The sequence below is a fragment of the Doryrhamphus excisus genome, chromosome 3 (genome assembly GCF_030265055.1).
Source record: "Doryrhamphus excisus isolate RoL2022-K1 chromosome 3, RoL_Dexc_1.0, whole genome shotgun sequence".
NCBI classification, from domain to species: Eukaryota; Metazoa; Chordata; class Actinopteri; order Syngnathiformes; family Syngnathidae; genus Doryrhamphus; species Doryrhamphus excisus.
This window is the reverse complement of record NC_080468.1, coordinates 26931135-26954843: the sequence shown is the minus strand read 5'-3', so window position 1 is coordinate 26954843 and position 23709 is coordinate 26931135. Positions and strand designations below refer to the sequence as shown.

Here is a 23709-nt window from a genome sequence, read left to right as displayed (position 1 = left end):
AGTGGTAAATGTTTGAATGTAGTGAATTTGTGTACTGGAGCTACAGTGCTAACCAGCTAACTCCCATGACCCAAAATCTCACAAGCAATTCCAGTCATGGCAAATTTGCCTTTGCAAGAGTTAGCAGCACTTTGCAGTGCGGCACCTGTCAAAGACAGGCAGCAATGTCGATTGCAGCAGAAGCAACAAGCAGAGTGTGTGTCTGCGGGCAAAGTGGCAATAGAGCAGCCTTATCTGATGATACGCAACACTCCTTGAGAATAAACATGAGGCCAGTTTGTAAGCCCATGTCATCTTTTGGGGGGGGTTGAGGGATGTGCCACTGATACACTTATCTGACTGAAAAGCTTTTTGGGAGAGGCAGTGTGTGTGTGTGTGTGTGTGTGTGTGTATGTGTATGCTTAATTTGTATGCAGCCAGCATAAACTCTGAGAGCCGTATCCAAACGGATGTTACTGCGCATCCAAATCAGGGAAGGGGTGTCTGTCGTGGGGAGCTAAATAAGTGTGTGATGTAAAATATGAGAAGAAAGGTGCGTGTTCATGCAGTCTGCCACCAGGCATGCAAAGCCGTGTACTAATGAACACATTGATCTGATACAGTAGCGTGCAAAAGGACAAAGCTCCATGTATTCATAGCATTTCTATTTTATTCATTAACAGCGGCAGACAATAATGCACACATTAGCAACACCTGTGTTTGCATTCATTTATTGTTTGAGGGTCCCTTTGGCGTGTACCGGTGTACCGAATGCTTTGGCCAGTCAGTGGATTTATGGTTCTCAAATGTATCATTGTTTTGGCCTTATACAGTGGCTTAATGGCCAATAAAAACTCAATAAAATCAAGTTCATCAACATAATTCATTTGGGAAACTCCAGTTCTCGTTCTATCACCATTTGACCTTGAGAAGTGGCTAATATGCATCTTGAACATGCAATAGACTTTACTGAGGTTGTAGAAAGTGTGTACTCGGAATGTACTGATAAGTACTGCATTATTCCAGCACACACAGTCATTTATGTGATTGTGTAGCACAGTAATACAAAGCAATAGTAGTACAATAGCGTAGAGTGGTAGAGGTATGGCTTCTTCTGTATGCTGCAGGCCTGCTCGATAAGATGGCAATCCAATGAAATCTGGCCTGGTTAACAGGTCCAAAAGTTCCAATAAGCCCATCATGCAATGTATATTAAGTAGTTCCCTGGTAGCTATAAATAGCGTTTCCAGTGTGCAGACAATTTGTTACTAAGTAGCACCAGTTGCATTATTCATTCATTTTCAACCACTTTTTCCTCACAAGGGTCGCGGGGGTGCTGGAGCCTTTCCCAGCTGTCTATGGGCGAGAGGCGGGGTACACCTTGGACTGGTCGCCAGCCAATCACAGGGCACATATAGACAAACATTCATACCTATGGGCAATTTGGAGTCGTGAATTAACCTAGCATGTACCCGGAGAAACCCACGCATGCACGGGGAGAACATGAAAACTTCACACAGAGATGGCCGAGGGTGGAACTGAACCCTGGTCTCCTAGCTGTGAGGTCTGCGCGCGAGCCACTCGACCGCCGTGCCGCCCCAGTTGCATTATAAATAATTTTATTATTACTTACTATTATCACTTACAATTGTTGCAGTTCCTAAATAATATTGTCCAAGAATATATGTATATAATTCAAGTAGAAGCAATAAGTGTATAAAAAATATGACAATACCTTGCAATCTACTGATTTAATTTCAACTGCGTTACACTCATTTGCTCACTGTGTTATGCTAGCAGCCCCGCCTCCACCCACAGAGGGACTGTATAACTGACAAAAGGTCTCACTACTTTCATGCCGTTGTTCTATGGAAGAAAAGCTCCACGGTTTCCTGTTTGGAGGCGAAGGATCAGAAAGTATATTAATTACTTTCATTTATATGTTATTTGTACCATTTGGGAGGAGTGTGTAGGATGCTTGCTCTTACATGGAACAACATAATTAACATAATTAACAACATCACTAGTCACATGACAAGCTGAATCGCAGCATAAAAACCAGTGATAAAAGAATCACACACCATATTTAAAACAGGCATAACTGGCCACTCTGTGTCACATGACCATATGACATCACGCCAACCTGCTGTGGTATTGTGGAGGAAGGATTCTACACGGGGGAGAAAATAAAGAGAGCGAGACAGGATAGGCTCTGGATTTGTTAGCCGAATTACAGAGTGGAGTTTTGATGCAATGAAATGTGACCAAATCGATATTTTGTAGGTTACCTGTTTGTCCTCAGAGACAGCTATCTGCATGAGTAGCATACATTCTCATAATATCTTTATGGGATGGCCTATAAATGGAATAGTGGAGTCATATTGTAGTTTTTGCATTTTTTTTTTCTCTCTTGTAGTCCACACTGCTTGTTGCCCCAGGCTTGGCATGCTGTCTTCTTCTCTGTCCTAATAATACACCATCGCAAAAAGAAATGCTCTCTTTGCTTGCCTGCTTCAAAAGCTGACACATTTTTGTCTCACTTTCCTCTGTTTAGAGCTTTAATTTTTTTTGTGGGTGCCACCTAATGGGACAATTGCGTCTCATTGTGGCGTGTGTTGGCATGACCACCTTGCCTTAGCACATCCATCGCTGGGCTCCATGGCGCTCTCACGGGCTTGCTAATGACCTGCGTTATTTTTGTATTTTTTTTCTATGTATGCTGCATTTAGTGCACCTGCTAATAGGGGGATTTCTGAGTGATGGCGGAAACAATTGTCTCCAATCACCTCAGGTGTGCCAGATAACTAGCCAAGATGCTGTATCTGTCTCATGCTTTCCTGTGTGTGCTCAGTGTGTGTGAGGATGATCTATTCCTCCAACGGCTGTATAGACACGGAGGCGGATGATGTACTCGTGGGTTTAGAGGAGAGGCTTCTTTTTACCCAATACCCAGGGGGTCTTTGGGGACCAAGCTGTCTGAGCGCTCTAAATAAAAGGCAGGCTGGGTCGACTAGCAGCAGGGGTTTGGTTTTTTTGTGTGAAGCCACTTAAGACGACTCTGTGGCTTACATGGAAAGACATTTTTGGATAATTCGGACTCATACTATAACTGTTAACTCTTTTCTCTGTGCCATCAAATGCAGGGCAGACGTTTGGCAATCATTTACAATACTTATATGAAACATAAACACATTTATTTCTCTTTTCTGTGCATTGTAGCAAGATAAAACAAGTTAGTATAAGCAAGCTAACAAAGCACGTCATGGTACGTACTTGTACCTGAACTCAAAGATCTAAAAGTTGTTTTATTTCTACACAAAAGGCTTACCTCTCTCCAGTACTGTTCAGAAATCTGTGTAAATCTGTGATAGCGAGCATTCATAATTCATCCACCTCACAGATGTGGCACATCGAGATGATTAGAAAGCATGATTATTGCACAGGTGTGCCGCAATAAAAGGCCACTTCAAAGTGTGCAGTTTTATTCTATTGGAGTGGAACCTGGGGTGGAAATGCCGCAGTGGAACACATTCACATACAGTTTATCAGACCAGCGGAATGTTGGTTCACTCCTCTTCAATATGCAAAGTGGCTGGATGTTGACAGCAACTGGAACACATCACATATGATGCCAATACACAAATTCACTTTTACATCTCCAAATACCAGTCCCTACATTTGTCACTTTTGGGAATATATACTACGTCACCAAGAGGGCTTGGAAAATCACCAGATTTAGCGAAGAAATGGCAAAAGTTGGCAACACTGGGCTGCATATGAGATGGGAAGGAGAGGGAAGCTGTTCACAGATGGAGAATACACGAAAGAACCGTTAGATCCATAAAAATATCATTCATTCATTCATTCATTTTCTACCACTTTATCCTCACGAGGGTCGCGGGGGTGCTGGAGCCTATCCCAGCTGTCTTTGGGCGGGAGGCAGGGTACACCCTGAACTGGTCGCCAGCCAATCACAGGGCACATATAGACAAACAACCATTCTCACTCACATTCATACCTATGGACAATTTGGAGTCGCCAATTAACCTAGCATGTTTTTGGAATGTGGGAGGAAACCGGAGTACCCGGAGGAGAACATGCAAACTCCACACAGAGATGGCCGAGGGTGGACTTGAACCCTGGTCCTCCTAGCTGTGAGGTCTGCGCGCTAACCACTCGTCCACCGTGTTGCCCCATAAAAATATCAAACCAATTAAAAAATAAACAAAAATGAATGAGAATATGAAAAATGTGTCAAGTCAAGGACTGGACCAATAAAGGTGGAAGAGGATGCTAAAAGTTGCCGACCCCTACCATACATGCCATCAGCCGTCTGACCTGTACAGTAAAAACCTGGAATGTTCTTTAAGAGAACAACTCCAAAGTGCTCCACACCATCGAATGTGATCATGTGCCCCCTCAAGTCAACTTGAGCCCTCAATGAGAACATTGAGCATGAAGATGAGCTTCTCGGGTGGCTGTTTGGTGGACATCATTGCAGTCAGCATGCCTATTACCCTCCCGCTCAACACTTGGGACATCTGTGGCATTGTGCTGTGGGATAAAACGGCACATTTTGGAATGGCCTTTTATTGTGGCCATACAGCGGCACACCTGTGCAACAATCATGTTGTCTAATCAGCGTGTTGATATGCCACACCTGTGAGATGGATGAGTTATTTCAGTGAAGGAAAAGCAGTCGCTAACAGATTTAGACTTTGTGAAGATTTTGTGAACAATATTTGACAGGTGCAAAAAAACTTTTTTTTATTTTTTGAGTGTATTACAACCTTGGGACTTGATTAGTTGTTGGCAACATTCATTCATTCATTTTTCTATTCATTCACGAGGGTCGCGGGGGTGCTGGAGCCTATCCCAGCTGTCTTTGGGCGAGAGGCGGGGTACACCCTGGACTGGTGGCCAGCCAATCACAGGGCACATATAGACAAACAACCATTCACTCTCACATTCATACCTATGGACAATTTGGAGTCGCCAATTAACCTAGCATGTTTTTGGAATGTGGGAGGAAACCGGAGAACCCGGAGAAAACCCACACATGCACAGGGAGACTCCACACAGAGATGGCCGAGGGTGGAACCCTCGAACCCTAGGTCTCCTAGCTGTGATGTCTGCACGCTAACCACTTGACCGCCATGCCGCCCTGTTGGCAACATTCATTCATTCATTCATTCATTTTGTACCGCTTTTTCCTCACGAGGGTCGCGGGGGGTGCTGGAGCCTATCCCAGCTGTCTTCGGGCGAGAGGCGGGGTACACCCTGGACTGCTTGCCAGCCAATCACAGGGCACATATAGACAAACAACCATTCACACTCACATTCATACCTATGGACAATTTGGAGTCGCCAATTAACCTAGCATGTTTTTGGAATGTGGGAGGAACCCGGAGAAAACCCAGGGAGACTCCACACAGAGATGGCCGAGGGTGGAACCGAACCCTGGTCTCCCAGCTGTGATGTCTGCGCGCTAACCACTCGACCGCCGTGCCGCCCTGTTGGCAACATAAGTGGAAAAATTCAAATGTGTATCTTCCTTTCTCTCCACTTGCAGACCAACATTCCCTTCCTCCAGAATGTTTTCTCCAACCATCAGTTCCTCCACTCCACCGTGGACACGCAGTTCATCGATGAGAACCAGGAACTGTTCAACCTCAAGCCCACCCAGAACCGAGCCCAGAAGCTGCTGCACTATCTGGGTGAGGCCCGCAGACCATCCGTGTCATGTGCATCATGTGCAGTAGTCCATCATGCTGCATTAAAGTGGTGTGCTGTGTTTTAATGTGCAGGTCATGTGATGGTCAATGGACCAACCACACCAATCCCCGTGAAGGCCAAACCATCTTCTATAGATCCTGTTATTCCTCCCGTGACTATGGGTACGTATCATCACCTTCTTAACAACGAGTATATATAAAATACATATTTAAATGTATTCAGCAAAGAGGCTAAGTTTCGCTTCCCTTTAAGGCCCAACATGCTAAAATGGCGAACACTCTTGCAACCTGAGGGCACTTTGTATAAAAGCTCCATCTGAATGACAAATGTGGTGTCCAACAGCAGGATAGCTTTAGGGCGGAAAAGCCTCCCTAAAAGGTTCCGTTTAGCGCTCACAGAGGGAATGTTTGCGGCTCGGGACACTCCGCTGAGCGGTGAATAAAGCAGCGAGAGGGTGCCAGTTCAATTTGTGACGCCCAAAGTTTCTCGGCAAGTCCTGCAGGACGGACTTAACGACCGAGCCAGGCTCACATTAAGTACATTTAGCCACACAGAAGCTCAGGAGTCGGGCTCTTTGGCCTAAATGGATCGATGAAATAGTTTCCCCCTCTGTATCTGCTGTCTTTTTCAAATGCTGTTTCCATGCTGTGGAAATAGTCAGCACCATCAATCTTCTCCTTATCAGCAAGCTTTCCGTGCAGCAAATATGAATGTAGTTTTTATTTTATTTTTTTGTCCCGTCCAGCCATTGGGGCAGATAGTATTGTTGATCTAAATACCCTTACATGCTAAACAGATTTGCTCTGTGTCAGGAAAGGTGTTGGCTACAACTTCCCTGTCCCATGAAATTTTATTTGCCGTTATTTGATGTTTTTGTTATGCGCATTTGGAGCGACCGGACCGGAGCAAGAAGAAACACAGAAAAGAAGAAGAGAAACTGTTGTGTGGGAGGGGGGGCAGTAGAGAGAGAGACAAAAACAGCAGCAACAAGACTTCCCAAAACAACAACAGTGACAAACAGAACAGTTAAATGTCAATGATGGCTAAGGGTCACACTGGAGATGATATCAGTGAAATGAAACAGTCCGACTTACCAGTAGCAATAGTAACAATAGACATGAACCGTGATACAGTAAACCTCGGATATATCGGATTCAATTGTTCCCACTGGTTTTGTCCGATATAAGCGAAATCCGTTATATGCGTATACCGGAAAATGTCCATTTTATGCATATATCGGATTTATATCCGGTATATGCGTAAATCGGATTTTATCCGTTATAAAAAGGCACTTCCTTGACTGTTTCAAATGTACCTGGACGCGCAGGCAACGCTGCAAATGACGTCGTATAGCGGCCTGTCACGATTCGGCCATCCGATATATGCGAGGGAAATTTAATGGAAATGCATTGGAATGGGACTGGAGATTTTGTCCGAAAAAAATCCGTTATAAAAAATCCGATATATGCAATGAATTTTTATTGGAAATGCATTACAGAAATTTTTTTTCTTTTTTATCTGTCCGTTGTGAGCGAATTTCCAATATACCCGAGTCCGATATATCCGAGGTTTACTGTAGTAAACACAATTACAGCCATACAGTTACACTAATTAAAATCTCACTGCTTGACATCATTTTTACTGTAATAATAGCATACCAATAGCATACAGACATCAGGGATAAGATGGCAGATTGTGTAGAGAAGCACCCAAATATGAATGTATAACAAAATTGTGTGAATAATACGCATCGTGCATAGCTAATGGAATGGAATGGCGTTTTATTTTGTGCGGTTCCCCCTCATCTCCTCAACTTGTTTACACACATGAACCCCCAAAATGAACACACCCCAGGTACACACCGAGTGTAAGGATGCACACATACACCGAAAGCCTCCTAATGAGATTTGTAATGTGCATATATCCTTTCTTTCATTCATCTGAGGGATTGAGAGAGAGGAGAGAGGGATTAGGACAGTATTATCACACTCTGCGGCGGCAGAGAGTGGGGGGATGAGGAAGGAGAGGAGGATGATGAAAAGAGAACAAGAGAGAGTTTGGTCAGGTGTGCACTTTAATCCTCCCTACACACACAGGCAATCATCGGCCAGGTGGGAAGACGAGGATAGATGAACTGATCAGGCGGTGTAGAAACCGCGTGAGCATGTCCAGATTTCAAAGAATTCCCAGCAGCAATTGCTGTGTGAAGCAGGAACACTCTGATGGCCGCCTGCTGACCTTCGAATGAATGTTTGCACTTATCTAAAAGAGGACGAAGACATACAATGGCAAAAGACACACACACACATTTAATAATGTAATAATGTAATGTAATAATGTAATTTAATGCCATGTAATCTAATGTGTTCGTTCATTCATTCATTTTCTGCCGCTTATCCTCACGAGGGTCGCGGGGGGTGCTGGAGCCTATCCCAGCTGTTTTTCAGCCAATCACAGGGCACATATAGACAAACAACCATTCACACTCACATTCATACCTATGGACAATTTGGAGTCGCCAATTAACCTAGCATGTTTTTGGAATGTGGGAGGAAACCGGAGTACCCGCGCATGCACGGGGAGAACATGCAAACTCCACACAGAGATGGCCGAGGGTGGAATTGAACCCTGGTCTCCTAGCTGTGAGGTCTGCGCGCTAACCACTCGACCGCCGTGCCGCTCCTATCTAATGTGTTATTAAAGTATATTCTTGGTGGAGGTAATAAACAGGCAAATTGCATGTTCTTCCATCATTAGACTACAACTAGCATAGTCGTCCTTTTGTTGCACAAACTGAAAGCACACAACACAAATGGATTTATAATGTGTGCTCTGGAGCCGTTTCCAAGCGGTAAATGACATTTTATTGCTATTTGTATTATTTATGCATAAGCCCGTGCCATAATGCTCTCCTGCCTTGTAAATACACACCAGTTTGGGTGTGAGCACATAAATCACTGGTCTGATTCATTTTTGATAAGTTTAAAGTGTCATTACTGGTGTGTCTCTTCCACACGGGAGTTCATTTTTATCAAGGAGGTGCTTGACGTAAAAGGTCAAGTGCAAGCACAGCAAAAATTAAAGAAGGAACCAAATGGACTGTGCAAAGAAGAAAGAAAGCGAGGGGTGTGAGATGGAGGACAAGCCTGCAGGCAGATAGAAGCTCATTAACTGGACTAATTGATTGATGAATGTCCACGCCGCAGTTGAGATTGATTGCCGTTCGGCTTCCGATATTTGTAAGCTTGTGCTTGTACTCGTGTTTAATTGCCTGGCAGAGGTCCTTGGTGCTCGCAACATGACTCTAAAATGTGTTGTGGTTGGTCATTGTGATGTATGGTTATACAAAACATAGCATAAAACAGATGTATTGTATTCCTAGGAGAACCTCCAGTTGGATTCCGGGACGTCCTGCTGCGTGACGGTCCAGAGGGTTTCGCCAAGGCCGTGCGAGCGCACCAAGGCCTTCTGCTGATGGACACCACCTTCAGAGATGCCCACCAGTCCCTCCTGGCCACCAGAGTGCGGACACACGACTTGAAGCAAATCTCACCGTTTGTCAGCCACAACTTCAGCAACCTCTTCAGCCTGGAGAACTGGGGAGGTATGGATATTCCTTTAACACTTTCATGTGACGCAGAAAATGCAGACAATATAATAAGTGGCGTAGGATGATGACGCAGCAACTCTTTCTCAAACCACGTAGAAAGTTCAGACTTCAAACCACTCCTCTCTTTGCTGTATCATTGGCGACCTGCAGGCATGCAGGCGGTAGCTCAAGTTTTTGGATCTTGCAGGGAATGTTCCACATTCTTGGTAGTGAACATCCTCCCAGCAAAGACCCCAAAGGTGTCCGGTGTTCGCTTTGTCACCAATTCGGAAAGACCATCATAGAGAGTAAGACTTATTTTCAAGTCTCTTGAGTGCTTCCGAGGTTGCTGGATGTCTTAGGTCAGGGGTCACCAACCTTTTTGAGGCCGAGGGCGACTTTGTGAGCACGGATAGTATGAAGGGCTACATGACCTGTTTGCGGTGAACTTCCAAAATGACAAAACTGCACGGATCACTTTTTAGTAATCAGAACAAAGGGAATAGTAGGAGTATCACTATGTGAAGCGACTGCTCACATATCAATGTTAATTATTTTCCATGATAATGGTAACAAAAACATATTTTTTAACAAGAAACATTTATTTATGTGCTCACATATTTGAAAGTCAAAGGGAACACCTTTCTGTGATTTTTTCACCTGCCTAGTGAAAAAAGTCCAAAGCTGCCTTTAACAAACGGGCCTTTTCCGTCCTTAATGCGCTGCCGAGTGGGTAGCTCGCATTGAAGCTTTCGTGACAAGTTTTGAAGTGTCTCTCCACATTGTGCCGCTTTGGTATTGCAACAGTCGTCCCGCAAATAAGACACATACATTTTTCTTTAAAATACATAAAGAAAAATTCTTCCTCCCAATCACTGTGGAAAATGTAAGTCCTTTTTCGCTTTTCTGCCATGTTTTTGGGGGCTAAACTGCACGAGTAAACTAACTCTTCCTCACCGCTGCACTATATCAGAAAAGCGGTGAGCGGACGCGTGCGCACACATGAACTTTGACTTGAGGTAAGAGTTCATTATAAAATATTTTTGTTTTAATTTTGACGATTAAAAAAAATACATTAATGTAAGCAATTCTGATTCAAAATTTAAAGCACAAAATAACAATGATAATTTGTGACTAGTGCTATTTTTAGAAGATGCCTCACGGGTGCCTTAAGTGGTCCACGTGGGCACATGGGCACCCGCGGGCACAGCGTTGGTGACCCCTGGCTTAGGTTCTTGACCATGGCCGCCTTGCCAAAGTACTTATTGGTCAAAGAACCATCAGAGAACCGTCTCTGCCATTGACTTGAGTTCTCTATCCACAAATACCTGAACAATTGCCAAGAATTCCTGGTCAGTCTTCAGTGCAAAGTTTAGGACTACTGCCTCATGCCAGTATCTGACGTAAATCAGACCGAGAAAACCGGCCAATCGTCGTACTCTGCACTTTGCCATTCACCTCGCCTGATGGTAGGCTCCAACCCTGAATGGAGGCAGATCCTTGCTCCATCCTCCCAGGTAGACAAGACAGAGCTGAAGGAGTTCGAGATAGTCCTCCCTCGGTTTGGTGTTCCTGAGGAAGTCTTCAGCCTCTGTGATTTACTCGACTCATCCAGGGATCCTTCTTTGCTGAGCGTATCTACAGATGTCTTCTCCAAGAAGTTCCATTTATCTCTGAATCACTTTAAGAGGGAAATGTCGGGACCTGGGGGAGACCCCAAAAAGTTACATAACGTTTTCAGTACTACCCCGTGAATGTGATGTCGGCACACTAGCCAGAGAAGAGGTCTTCCGAGGGACTGTTCAGTTATGATGCAGGCTCCGCTAATCATGCTACTGTTGGATGTCGTCGTATCAAATGAGACCGATGATCTTGTCAGAAATGTGATAGGTTTCCAGCCAGCTGCTATTTCTCTCCCGGTCCCATTACTCTCCAAGAAGCTCTTCAAAGTTGGTCCCAGCGACAACAGCGATGCTCTTCTTAGAGCCGTGATATAGAAGCACTTTGAATCAGTTTGCCATCTCAGTGGAGAACAAGGGAACGTAGATCACTGAAGACTTCTCTGTTCTTTCTCCTCATGCGATGCACTGTGGATGCAGAGCAGGAGATCATGCCCGAGGCTTTAGGCTGCAGCAACGAAGGACACAGCAGCTTTTTGTTCTCCGAAGTCGTGGTCAGGCTTAGGGTCATTTGGTTTGAATGGCAGCCTTTGAAATCCTCATCAGACAAAGATGATCCAGAAGAAACAGAGAATGAATCAGAGGTTTCTTCCAAGGCAACCTTCTTGAAGAACTTTTCCACTTCAGCCTCTTGCTTCCTCTTCCTCTTTACCTTCATTTCTTCAGCCTTCTTAGAGTATATTGATACTCCCCATTGAACAGGACCGTCTGTCCTCCCTCTGCGGTACCAGAAAGGCAAAATCTTCTTCTGACATTAGTCTCACCAATGGTTTCTCCCAGTTGTTCATCTGGTCCACCTGGTCTATCACATCTTGTCCAGTTTACTTTGGGTATTCTGGAAGAAGTTTGCATCACCACAGAGTTTGTTAGCGCTAACAATCTTTACAAACAGGTATAAAGCTGAACACAAAAGTTGTTAAGAATGCTGAAAACTACCTTGGCCACCAAAGGGTTAAAAACATAGCAACCTGAATCTCCATTTTTCATGGGATACTTGCAAATATTCTGCAAAAACCAAACTGTATGTAATGGAGTGTTAAAATATGCTTGTGTTTTCTCCAGAGAGTTGCATTTTTTTTTTAAACTAGACCGCCATTATTTGTCATTATTATTTCAATACTTAAAAAGGCAGACGTTCCCTCTTGACGACTTGCTTTTTGCAGCATTTACATAATGTATGCGTGTGTTTTTATGCTTGATTTGTATATTTGGTCGCAAATGTCTCTACAAAGACGTCATATTTTTCGCGATATGACACAAATGGCTCTTCAATTTTAAATGACGCCATGAAAACAACCTCTAAGAGTTTAACAGCCATCTGTTAGCATTCTACTCAACCCTTTGTAACACTTGTTGTATTTTACTGCAGGAAGCTTTTTATGGATTTGTTGGGAGGGAAAAAAAAGGCCCCAAAAATGGAAAGCAGGTCATTGTCATTCTTGCAACGCCAGTAACTGTGTTTGAAATCTGAAAAGATGATGAGATGTAGAAAAATGGCGTGAGGTGCTTTGGGCTGATGAGACGGAGGCTTGTATAGCCATATGTTTATAGATTATATACAGTGCATTCATGTCAGTCAATGGCGAGGTGAACGTGTGACTAATGGCCATTGTTATCCTGTGACATGTTGTCTTGCCTTGCCAAGGTCTGAGATAGGGAATATTGCTATCACATGTTTCAGCTGCTTTGAGGCAAAATGAATCATTGAGCAGATTAAGCCGTGAAAGCCCTTTGAGGATTAGTCCCTTCCTGATATAGCATTCCTCACCAAGCCGTAGAGGATACAGTACATTTCAATTGGGTCACATAACGTATGTCGACGCTTCAGCATGGCGGTCCACAACTTTTATCAGTGCAGCTCGAAGCCTGGCCACATTCAAATATCATCCTTTCCTACGTATGTACTATTATCACTTCCAGTGTGTGCCATGAGAATCTGAGGACATTTAGAGAAATGGATCTCACTCAACCTAATAAAGAGGCCATTCTAGCTAATCACAATCCGGAAAAAAGTAGAATAAAATAGCATGTCACGGTGGCGGCGGCACGGCGGTCTAGTGGTTAGTGCGCAGACTTCACAGCTAGGAGACCAGGGTTCAATTCCACCCTCGGGCATCTCTGTGTGGAGTTTGCATGTTCTCCCCGTGCATGCGTGGGTTTTCTCCGGGGACTCCGGTTTCCTCCCACATTCCAAAAACATGCTAGGTTAATTGGCGATTCCAAGTTGTCCATAGGTATGAATGTGAGTGTGAATGGTTGTTTGTCTATATGTGCCCTGTGATTGGCTGGCGACCAGTCCAGGGTGTACCCCGCCTCCCGCCCAAAGACAGCTGGAATAGGCTCCAGCACCCCCCGCGACCCTTGGAAGGAAAAAGCGGTAGAATGAATGAATGAATGAATGAATGAATGAATGAATGTCACGGTGGCAGTACGTGAATCCACAACTTTTATCAGTGCAACTCGAAGCCTGGCCACATTCAAATATCATCCTTTCCTACGTACTATTATCACTTCCAGTGTGTGCCATGAGAATCTGAGGACATTTAGAGAAATGGATCTCACTCAACCTGATAAAGACGCCATTCTAGCTAATCACAATACTGAAAAAAGTAGAATAAAATAGCATGTCACGATGGCAGTACCCAATCATTTTACAAGGGCGTCAGAAGGGTGTGGTTTAGACCAGTGGTTCTCAACTGGTGGGTCGGGACCCAAAAGTGGGTGGTGGGGCCATTTTCAGTGGGTTGCACGTCTTTGCCTGGAGAATATATTCATTTATTCATTCATTTTCTACCGCTTTTTCCTCAAGAAGGTCGCGGGGGGGGGGGGGGGGGCTGGAGCCTATCCCAGCTGTCTTTGGGCGAGAGGCGGGGTACACCCCGAACTGGTTGCCAGCCAATCACAGGGCACATATAGACAAACAACCATTCACACTCACATTCATACCTATGGACAATTTGGAGTCGCCAATTAACCTAGCATGTTTTTGGAATTTGGGAGGAAACCGGAGTACCCGGAGAAAACCCACGCATGTTTAAAGTACAGTAGATATATTCTACCAATCTTAGAATAATAATGTGGGTTTTCGTGCCAAATTTCAGGGAACGTCGCTCACTCGTCTTGGCAGTCCCTGCACAGATCTGTCAGTGTCAGTCACTGCCAGTCAAGCAACCTACCTGTTGTGGTCCATTCTTTTGTGTTTTTGTGTTATGTCACATGCTCAATGAACTGCTTTGTCAACAAACCAAGACAGCTCTGGCTTCCTAAAGCCGACACTGCTTATTCTGTGTACAAGGTGTGTACTCTTGAAATAATAATAATGTGTTAGTAATTATGGTAAATTCCTTGTAATAAGCTTTAATAAGCAGTAATTCAAGTTCGACTCTAATTGCTTATTTGCATTGATAAGCGTCTTAAGGATTTATTCAAGAATGGATTTACTTATCAAATCAACATTAATGGGATATTTATTGACTATAATGTTCAGGTAATTATAGTAATGCCTTATAAAGGCTTATAAATCCTTCTTTCTCTTTGGGCTTTTCCCTTCAGGGGTCGTCACAGCTAACCAATCTCCTCCATCCAACCCTGCTTTTTGCATCTTCACACCAACTACCCTCATGTCCTCCTTCACTACATGCATAAACCTCCTCTTTGGTCTTCCTTTATGCCTCCTACCTGGCAGCTCTAAAATTGTCCCAACCATCTCAGTCTGGCCTCTCTGACTTTATCTCCAAGGTCTCTAACATGTAATGTCCCTCTGATGTACTCCTTCCTGATCCTATCCATCCTGGTCACTCCCAATGTGAACCTCAGTATCCTCATCTTTGCCCCCTCCAGTTCTGCTTCCTGTCTTTTCCTCAGTGGCACTGTCTCCAGACCAAACAACATGGCTGGTCTCACTACAGTTTTGTATACCTTTCCTTTCATTTTGAAACTGAAAAGCTGAAACTCTTCTATCACACATCACGCCTGACACTTTTCTCCACCCGTTCCATCCTGCCTGCACACGCTTCTTCACCTCCTTTTCACAATCTCTATTGTTCTGAACTGTTGAACCCAATTAAAGTACTTAAAATTCTCCACCTTCTGTATCTCTTCTCCCTGTAACCTCACTCTTCCACTTGGGTCCCTCTCATTCACACTCATATACTCCATCTTGCTGCGGCTAATCTTCATTCCTTTCCTTTCCAGGGCAAACCTCCACTCTTTTAGCATCTCCTGCTTTTATGTACTCTACCTATTAACAGCTAACAATGCTGCTCTACAGCCACTGGTTCTAAAGTAGGAACAGTGTTTTATTACGTTGAATTAAGAAAATATTGTGCACTTATTTACAGTTAAAATGCTGTGGGAAAAGTACAGTATCAGTACAGTATGTATTATATCTAACCCTAATGTCTAATGTAACTTTAATTACTACTTATTAAAGTTTATTAGAAGCACCTTAATATTAAATGTCATCGTAATGACTCATCACAACACAATATCATTGACTGTTATTATTGTGTTGTGGTTGTCGCCATGCTGTGCATCCATTGCTGTGTTAGGATGAGTCTGGTAGCCGCAGAACAATCTTGGCCTGACATCACAGCTAAGACGGTTCCGAAAACTCCCTGGGGGGGCGTTTGATAATTACAACTTCATTCCCCCCATATTTATCCTTGGTTACTGGCGGGTGGCAGGAATACAAAAAGGTTTTATTCAGTGAATACTTTTATAAAGTATATTTTTGGTGTCATGGTGATGTTACTGTTACCCTACAAAGGTGAGGAACATGCAGTATTTGTGGGATTTCATAATGCCTACCCCAACATGTGCCTACAGGATTAGAAGCATAAAATAAGATGTTTTTCTAAGGGAGTGGTGTCCAAAGTGCGGCCCGATGGGGCTATTTTCAGCCCTCAGATTTTAACAAATGTTCCCTAGCATATTGTGAAAATAAAAATAATGTATTATTAACGAGATACAGTGGAACCTCGGTTTTCTGTGAAGTCTACACAGAGAATTACCATAGCTTAGTTTGTCTCTGTTTTAGCTTCAAGAGTTGTTTTATTGTCCTGGCAGCTTAACAATTAACCTGCTAGCTGTTGTTTGCTTGTTACCATCATTTTGGGTGCCTGGATGATTATTTCTGTCCCGCTGCCGGTGATTCAACATTTGGATTGTCAAGTGTCTGGGTTGGATTTGGTGCTGGAGACCGTTTTTGCACGTCTGCCAACTCGACCCACGACACAATACCGGCTGATTAGCCAACACTAGCAGAAGGCCAACTCCAGTGGTGCCGGCATTATGTTCAAGTACTCCATCTCTCTGCTGCTGGATCTCACTCGGTGGTTCTCTCCACCTTGTGTGACACTCATAAGACAGCTGGGACTTCTACGTCGACCCCGGCAGTGGCGTCATTAGGCCTATTTTAGGGGGGCTTCAGTCCCTCCTAAATATTTTTGATATTTTTTTTATTGATTTTTTAATTTTTTTGTATTGATTTTAAATTTTTTACCAAAAAAGTCTCGGACAGATTTCATATAATAGGGCAAAAGCAGGCTAAATAAGCAAGCCAATAAGCAGGTTAATACTAGCCTACTATTACTAGTAGTAGTAGTAGTAATAATCAGAAGAATAATAATGATAATAGTAATAATAATAGGCTAATTAATAATATAATAATGATTATTATATAATTGATCACTGTCCACTGGACAGAATGGTTGCATAACTTGAGCAGTGGTTTTGCAGTGTAGATTGTGTTTACTTTACTTACAAATTTAATGGTGGCCTAAAACAATTGAGTATCTCTTTTAAATTTGTCCAAAAGTGGGAAAGTTATATCCCGGCTCTTCATGATTTGTTTTTTGGATTTTTTTTTTTTATGTCTACTACATTCATTCATATAGTGTGCATCTCCAGGGGGCTAAGTCCCCCCTGTCCTCAGAACCTAGTGACGCCCCTGGACCCCGGTATTTTCCTACAGTACATTAGATTGATGTTAGCATCTTTAATTTGCATAATCAAAGTAAACACAACATATATTGTATGTATCGTGGGTTTTCTAGTGTACACTCAAATGTTTTTGAGATTTAAATAGTGAGTGGGTAAATGCAAATGTGCTTTAGTCACATTGAATGGCAGCAGAAACAGAATGTTTGTGAAAACAGTCCAGAATGTTTTTTTTTAATGACTCACATTCTTCGGCACACGAGTATTCATCATTCCGTGGTATCCTCTTCATAACTCATCTGCCTTATTTGCACTTCTTTTTCTTCACTGCAGCGCCGAACGGCCAGACTATTTCCAGGACCGGCCTCCAGTCCTCATTCCCATGATCCAATTAAGCCAAGTGAAGTCTGCAGTCAAAGATGAACTCCCTGCCTCAGCACCGTCAGCTATCGAAGCCGTAGTAGTAGCTGACATCAGCCCAAATCCAAGTTAGGCAGCCGAGTAAACAATTGATAAAGAGGATGCTTCTTCCAGGGCATTCCTGTTCTTCCCAGAGCAGGGTCTCATATTGGCTCCATTTCCAAATGCACGCTGCAAATGAAATTTAATGGTGACAGTCTTGGATCAGCACTAAACCACTGGAGGCTTTAATATTGCTGATATGATAAATGGCTATGAGAGTCGCTAATCCACGAAGGGAAATGAGAGATTGCTATCTACTTTTTAAAAAAATCCTTCTCTACTCCGTCTCTTCCGCAAGAGCATTTCTTATAAATGGCATTTAAATGAAAGTGCTGGAATGAAAAATGAATGAATGAGTAAATAACCCATGTCGATGTGACTTGTAGATGACATGTGACATTATAGCGTGTTTTTATTTGTCTGTGTGTGTAGGTGCCACTTTCGACGTGGCCATGAGGTTCCTGTCCGAGTGTCCGTGGAAGAGACTCCAGGAGCTGAGGGCTCTGATCCCAAACGTTCCGTTCCAGATGTTACTGAGAGGAGCCAACGCCGTGGGCTACACCAACTACCCGGACAATGCCGTCTTTAAGTGAGTCGCTTGACAGCACACAGCATCCTGCTTTTGCGTGGTTGCAACCACATGACCTGGAGACCATGTGATGGGAGACATACATTGAATATGGCAGTATCAGGTTAATGTGAATAACGGTGCATGTCGTCGGAATTATTGTGTGAGTGTGCATGGTGTGTTGCATAAAGACGTGCCCTTGTCCAACGTAATAGGTGCCATATTTCAAATATAACAACGTAATATGAAGGAGTGAGACAGGAGAACACAAATGTAACACGAGTCACATTTTTACAGCAACAATTTAGCTAGTTTAGACTTGCTCAAAGGAGACCTATTATGATTTTTTCTACTTTTCTGACCTATAAATGTAGTTAGAATGTTGTATTCTCATGTTTAACCATGACAAAGTTTCAGCAAGTGAGTCCTGAAAGAAGTTTGGGATGGCTCAAAACGCTCGGTTTCAGAGGGCGTTGCAAAACTGTTCCTTTGTGATGTCACAGAGGAACGGGTTTCGATGTGCTCACGTTGCTAGCAGTGGCTTGGGAGGGAAAGACGCCACCATCAGGCACAAGTGGTTGGAGTTCCTGATTCCCTACCAGCAAAGGAATACATTTTAATCTGTCAACCACATTTCACACTGGACTGTTTTGTGAACATGGGCCACTATGAAGCTGGATTAGCCGACAAACTTGCTGAAGCGTGATGCCTTTCCAGCGTTACTTGGTCATGTGGAAGAGTCAGAAGAGCAAATTGAGTAACAATTTCAGCGGAGTGGGCGTGCCTGGAGGCGGGTGGAATACATTAAAACAGACTGTTGTCACGGGAATCATGAAATACAGTTGAATAGGAGCAGATTCTGGAAGATCTAGAAAGCTTTCAATACAAAGGGCTGGAAAATGAGCATAATACGTAAAAATCTGTAAACAACTGTTGTTTAGTTGGCATATGGATGTTGGGATATGTGGAGAAACTTTTTTTTTTGTAATTTTATAATATCATTACACTAATCGCAACACCTACAAAAACAGCTCTTGTATTATTCGAGATGTACCTGCCTAACACACTGGCTGTGAGCGGACATGAAACAGGAAGTAGAGAGGAAGTTGGTATGATGTTGCACACACACTCACTCCAACCACATGACACATTTAGAGCAGTGTAACGCCATAAATAATAAATGGGACATTGTGTGTAGCTGCTCTATAGGAATCCACTACTTAATACAAAGGGCTGGAAAATTAGCATAATACATAAAAATCTGTAAACAACTTTTGGTTAGTTGGCATATGGATGTTGGGATATGTGGAGAATTTTATAATATCATTACACTATTAGGCAACACCTACAAAAACAGCTCTTGTATTATATTAGAGATGTACCTGCCTGTGAGCGGACATGAAACAGGAAGTAGAGAGGAAGTTGGTATGATGTTGCACACACACTCACTCCAACCACATGACACATTTAGAGCAGTGTAACGCCATAAATAATAAATGGGACGCATGCTTGAAGCACTTTTGCAAATAGATTGATTCGTCACCTCCATGATGTCGATGACTCATGCTTCCCCACACACACACAATCACAGTCACAAAGGTGTGCAGATAAATTAGTTGTGGCTTCATGACTAATGCAGCAGCCCACTGACTCACACACACACACACACACACACACACCCCGTCCCCTGTGATGTTTTTGTGGCTGCTCCTCCCTTTCCAATAAGATTATTTATCCTCGCTCTTATAGCTCATTTTTATGCTTCCATTCATCTCTCTCTCTCTCTCTCTTTATGCTGCCATTGAAAATGGGCACAATTACGATTAATGTCTTTGATCCATTTGCCTCCGTCCTCTTCATGCTGTCACTCTCTCCGCGTTTTGTTTTTTTTTTTTTTGTGCTCCGAGTGAAATGGCCCAGAGCGCCTTCACGGAGGCGATGGAATCAAAGTGTAATTTCATCGCGTCTAATTGATTTAAAGTGTGTTTCACTGGCTCACGGTGCTAGCTCACTTTGCTAACGAGGGTCTTCCCGTCCCTTCAAAAGGAGAGGGAATTTTTGAACACCAACTTTATGCTGCTGCTACACATGAACAGTAATCCCCACAGCTCCCACTGCAAAATTGCCCTGCCAGGCAGCAGCCTCCAAAACGATGCTGGACGCACTGCCTGATAATCCTCTTGTGGCTCGGCGTTAAGTGTGTGTTTGTTTCGCAAAACAATGGCCATGGCTGTACAAATGTTGCCAGTTACACAGCAAACCTGATTAGGATAGCCAGGTACTATCATCATGGCACGGATTTCCCAGTCAGCCTTTTTATGGACGGATTTGAACAGCTTATCCCAACTTGCATGTGCGCTGTTATCTGTAAATAACCACCACTAATTCGTAGTCGAGCGACAGATCTTTATGTTGTGTTGCTGTAAATCCACACTGCTTCAATGTGTGTGTGTGTCTGTGCTTCATCAACTCTTGTCAGGTTCTGTGAGGTAGCCAAAGAGAATGGCATGGACATCTTCCGCGTGTTTGATTCCCTTAACTACCTGCCCAACATGCTGCTGGGCATGGAGGCCGCCGGATCAGCAGGGGGCGTCGTGGAGGCTGCGATCTCCTACACGGGCGACGTGTCAGACCCGATGAGGCAGAAGTACTCGCTGGGTTACTATCTTGAGCTGGCAGAGGAGCTGGTCAAAGCTGGAACTCATATCCTTTGTATCAAGGTGAGGGAATTGGACATAAGGTTGGTCTAAATGGGATCAGAGCTGAAAACTAACTAACTAACTGCATATGATAATAATAATAATAATAATAATAATAATCAATATAATTATTCCAGGACATGGCTGGCCTGCTCAAGCCCGAGGCCAGCAAGCTCCTGGTGGGGGCATTGAGGGACCGCTTCCCGGAGGTACCCATCCATGTGCACACGCACGACACAGCCGGTGCCGGCGTGGCTGCCATGCTGGCGTGCGCCGAGGCAGGGGCGGATGTGGTGGATGTGGCGGTGAGTTCTCGGCTGTGTTTCCATTCGCACACCGACATACTTACACCAACAAAGCGCTAAAGCTAACAACCTCCCAGCATGTACGGCGGTACATAAAACCCATTTCAATTAGAGGAGCGTCATATTGCTGTCAAAGTTGGGGGGGGGAACACGATCACGATGCCTGTACTCGTCACATCCATGCTAATGAGCCAAACCGTTTGTGTGTTGAAAAGGAACTACCTCAAGCTATGTTATTGTACACCCCCCCCCCCCAGGTTGACTCCATGGCCGGCATGACGTCCCAGCCTAGCATGGGAGCAATGGTCGCCTGCACCAAGGGGACCAAGTTGGACTCTGGTAAGCATATTCCTACACCTCAATATCATCACGAGCCACAACATGTATAATATATATTATATATTAATATATATACGTATATATATATAAGATATGTACAGAAGTGAATGTGTGTTGTTACTGATGAGATAGAACATACGTCGGCCAGCTGTGGTTTGTGTTTTGAGGGTCTTCTCCTTCAAATATCAACCAATCAATAAATGACAGCCCATTCCTTATTAAAGAAGCAGACACAGCGGTGCATTCAACATCGCCAATTATGAGAGGATGGAAAAGAGAGGGAGGTGGAACGAAACAATGAGTCTTGTGATCAATAAGAAAGGCTGCTTAAAAATGTTCTTTAGCTTCCTTAAAGGATTTAAGGTGGCTGTTTATACGTACATGTAACAGCATAACGCCCCCCCCAAACCAGGTGTCAAACTTTTTCTCATCGAGTGCCACTTGTAACTGAACACATATGCACAACGATGAGTGAATTCAGGAAACAATACAAGCAGTTGATGCTAAAATTAAAATTAAAAAATTTTAAAAATGTAAATAAAAAAAATACATCTAATCAAATCAACTTTATTTGTATAGCACTTTTCCTGCAAAGACATGCAACACAAACAATTACCACAATTAAAAGGAAAAAAAAACAAAGAAACAAAAGAAAGCCCCTCCTTCCCACCCTCCATACTAGACACACACACACACACACACACACACACACAATCACACAATCACACACAGTAGGGAGACATGGCATGGCACTGAGGATCAAGGAAACGCCACCTTTGGGGCCGTCCACACTGGGAGGAGCCGCAGGCCGTGCCATCGGGGGACCAGCACCCGGGCCCCCCGACTCCGACAGACGGGCGGACCCCCACATTAAAGGGAGGAACCCCCAGCCGGCCGGGTCGAAGGGACCCAAGGATGGCACCCCCTCAGCACACCCGACACAGCCCCCAGTGTGGAGGCCCCCCCCTGAGGAAACACTGGAGTTAAAAGCTGAAGACTAAGAGCCTAAAATAGGACTAAAAAGATAAAAACATAAGAAAAGTTTAAAAATATTAGTTAAAAGCCTGATTAAAAAGGTGTGTCTTCAATCTTTTTTTTTTTTAAATAAAATAAATAAACTATATTAGGAAAGCAGGAAGTGAACAAATGTAACAGTTAGTGATTGTAAAAGTACCAGATGAAGGGGTAGGATTTAATAAGCTTTGCTTCTTCCTACTCCTTTTGGACATGTGGAACTGTGAACTGATTATGGGATGCACTCAATTGGAATCTGATGCATGTTCAAATGAAATAAAACCATTACCATTACCATGTCAATATAAATATTAATATAACCTTGTATTATTTCACAATTGTCAATGCAATTTTGAAATGGGAAGTAAAATGAGAATGAATGTCAAGGTGACAAGCATAGTACATTGAAGTCTATATTTTGGATCACAAAAAAGGCTTGCTGCATGATCACAGTTTTGAAGACCTGCATGCAGAACAACAAATGCATTAGCAAGGGCAAAGGTGCATGATTGACACACATTATTCCCAGGCCACATCTGGCCCCCGGGCCTTGAGTTTGAGACGTGCCCCCAAACACAAAGCCGTGCTCCCAAAAGTGTTTACAGACAACCGGTTCCACCTCAGGCAACCTCCACTTGGCTGTTAGGTACACATTTGCTTTCCCTGCACATGTTCCTGCCAGCTTCTATCCCCCCGCACTCGCTGCCAACCCAATAAGCAGCCTCCATTCCTTGACTCGTTATTATTTAGCAGCCAATGTCTTCTAGCGTATTACATGAGGGAACAGACTTTTGAATTTCTTCAAACCTGTCACCTCATGCTCTGTCCTTCCTTTGAATGCCACTGCCTCTCTCCTTTTCATTAGCGCAGCCTTGAATGCTTCAGAATATTCCCGAACGTTCCTGACCTTAGTCTGTTTTCGCTTGCATTCACATACACAGCCTCCTCTCGTCTCTCTCTCTCACACACACACACACACACACACTCCCCCACCTTTTTTTCCATCACATCAGGCTACCAAGCAATAATGAGTAGTTTGCAGTGTGCGCTTCTTCCTCCTTCACGTCGTCTCTCCATCCTCCTCCTCCTTTATGCCTGGCTTGCACTCCGTAGCATTGCAATTAACGGCACTTTACACGCACGTTTCAATAACCCCGCAACCCCCAGCCTCCTCCGACTCCAAACTCACCCCCACCCTTGCTGACTTTGTCCACCCCCTTGGCAACTAGCTCACTGTTTGTTTGTCCTGGAGACATGTCCTAAACAGACTGTTAAATCGTTTCAAATGTTTCTGTTTATCAGCACACACACACACACACACACACACACATTCAGCACACTAGATTGTACTATTCCCGCACTCTTAATTAGACAAATCAACTGCGGAGAGGAGACAAAA

At 43.7% G+C, this 23709-nt stretch overlaps 1 protein-coding gene across 1 annotated transcript in view; it reads left to right on the top strand.

Moving 5' to 3' along the window:
• LOC131125146 (pyruvate carboxylase, mitochondrial-like) overlaps positions 1-23709 on the top strand; it is a 215252-nt gene that overhangs the window by 167777 nt on the left and 23766 nt on the right. Inside the window, exons 13-19 of the mRNA XM_058066386.1 lie at positions 5552-5696; positions 5787-5876; positions 9098-9319; positions 17818-17974; positions 20433-20673; positions 20790-20957; positions 21215-21296. Of these exons, the coding sequence (XP_057922369.1) occupies positions 5552-5696; positions 5787-5876; positions 9098-9319; positions 17818-17974; positions 20433-20673; positions 20790-20957; positions 21215-21296 (1105 nt within the window). The remainder of the gene's footprint in view (positions 1-5551; positions 5697-5786; positions 5877-9097; positions 9320-17817; positions 17975-20432; positions 20674-20789; positions 20958-21214; positions 21297-23709) is intronic.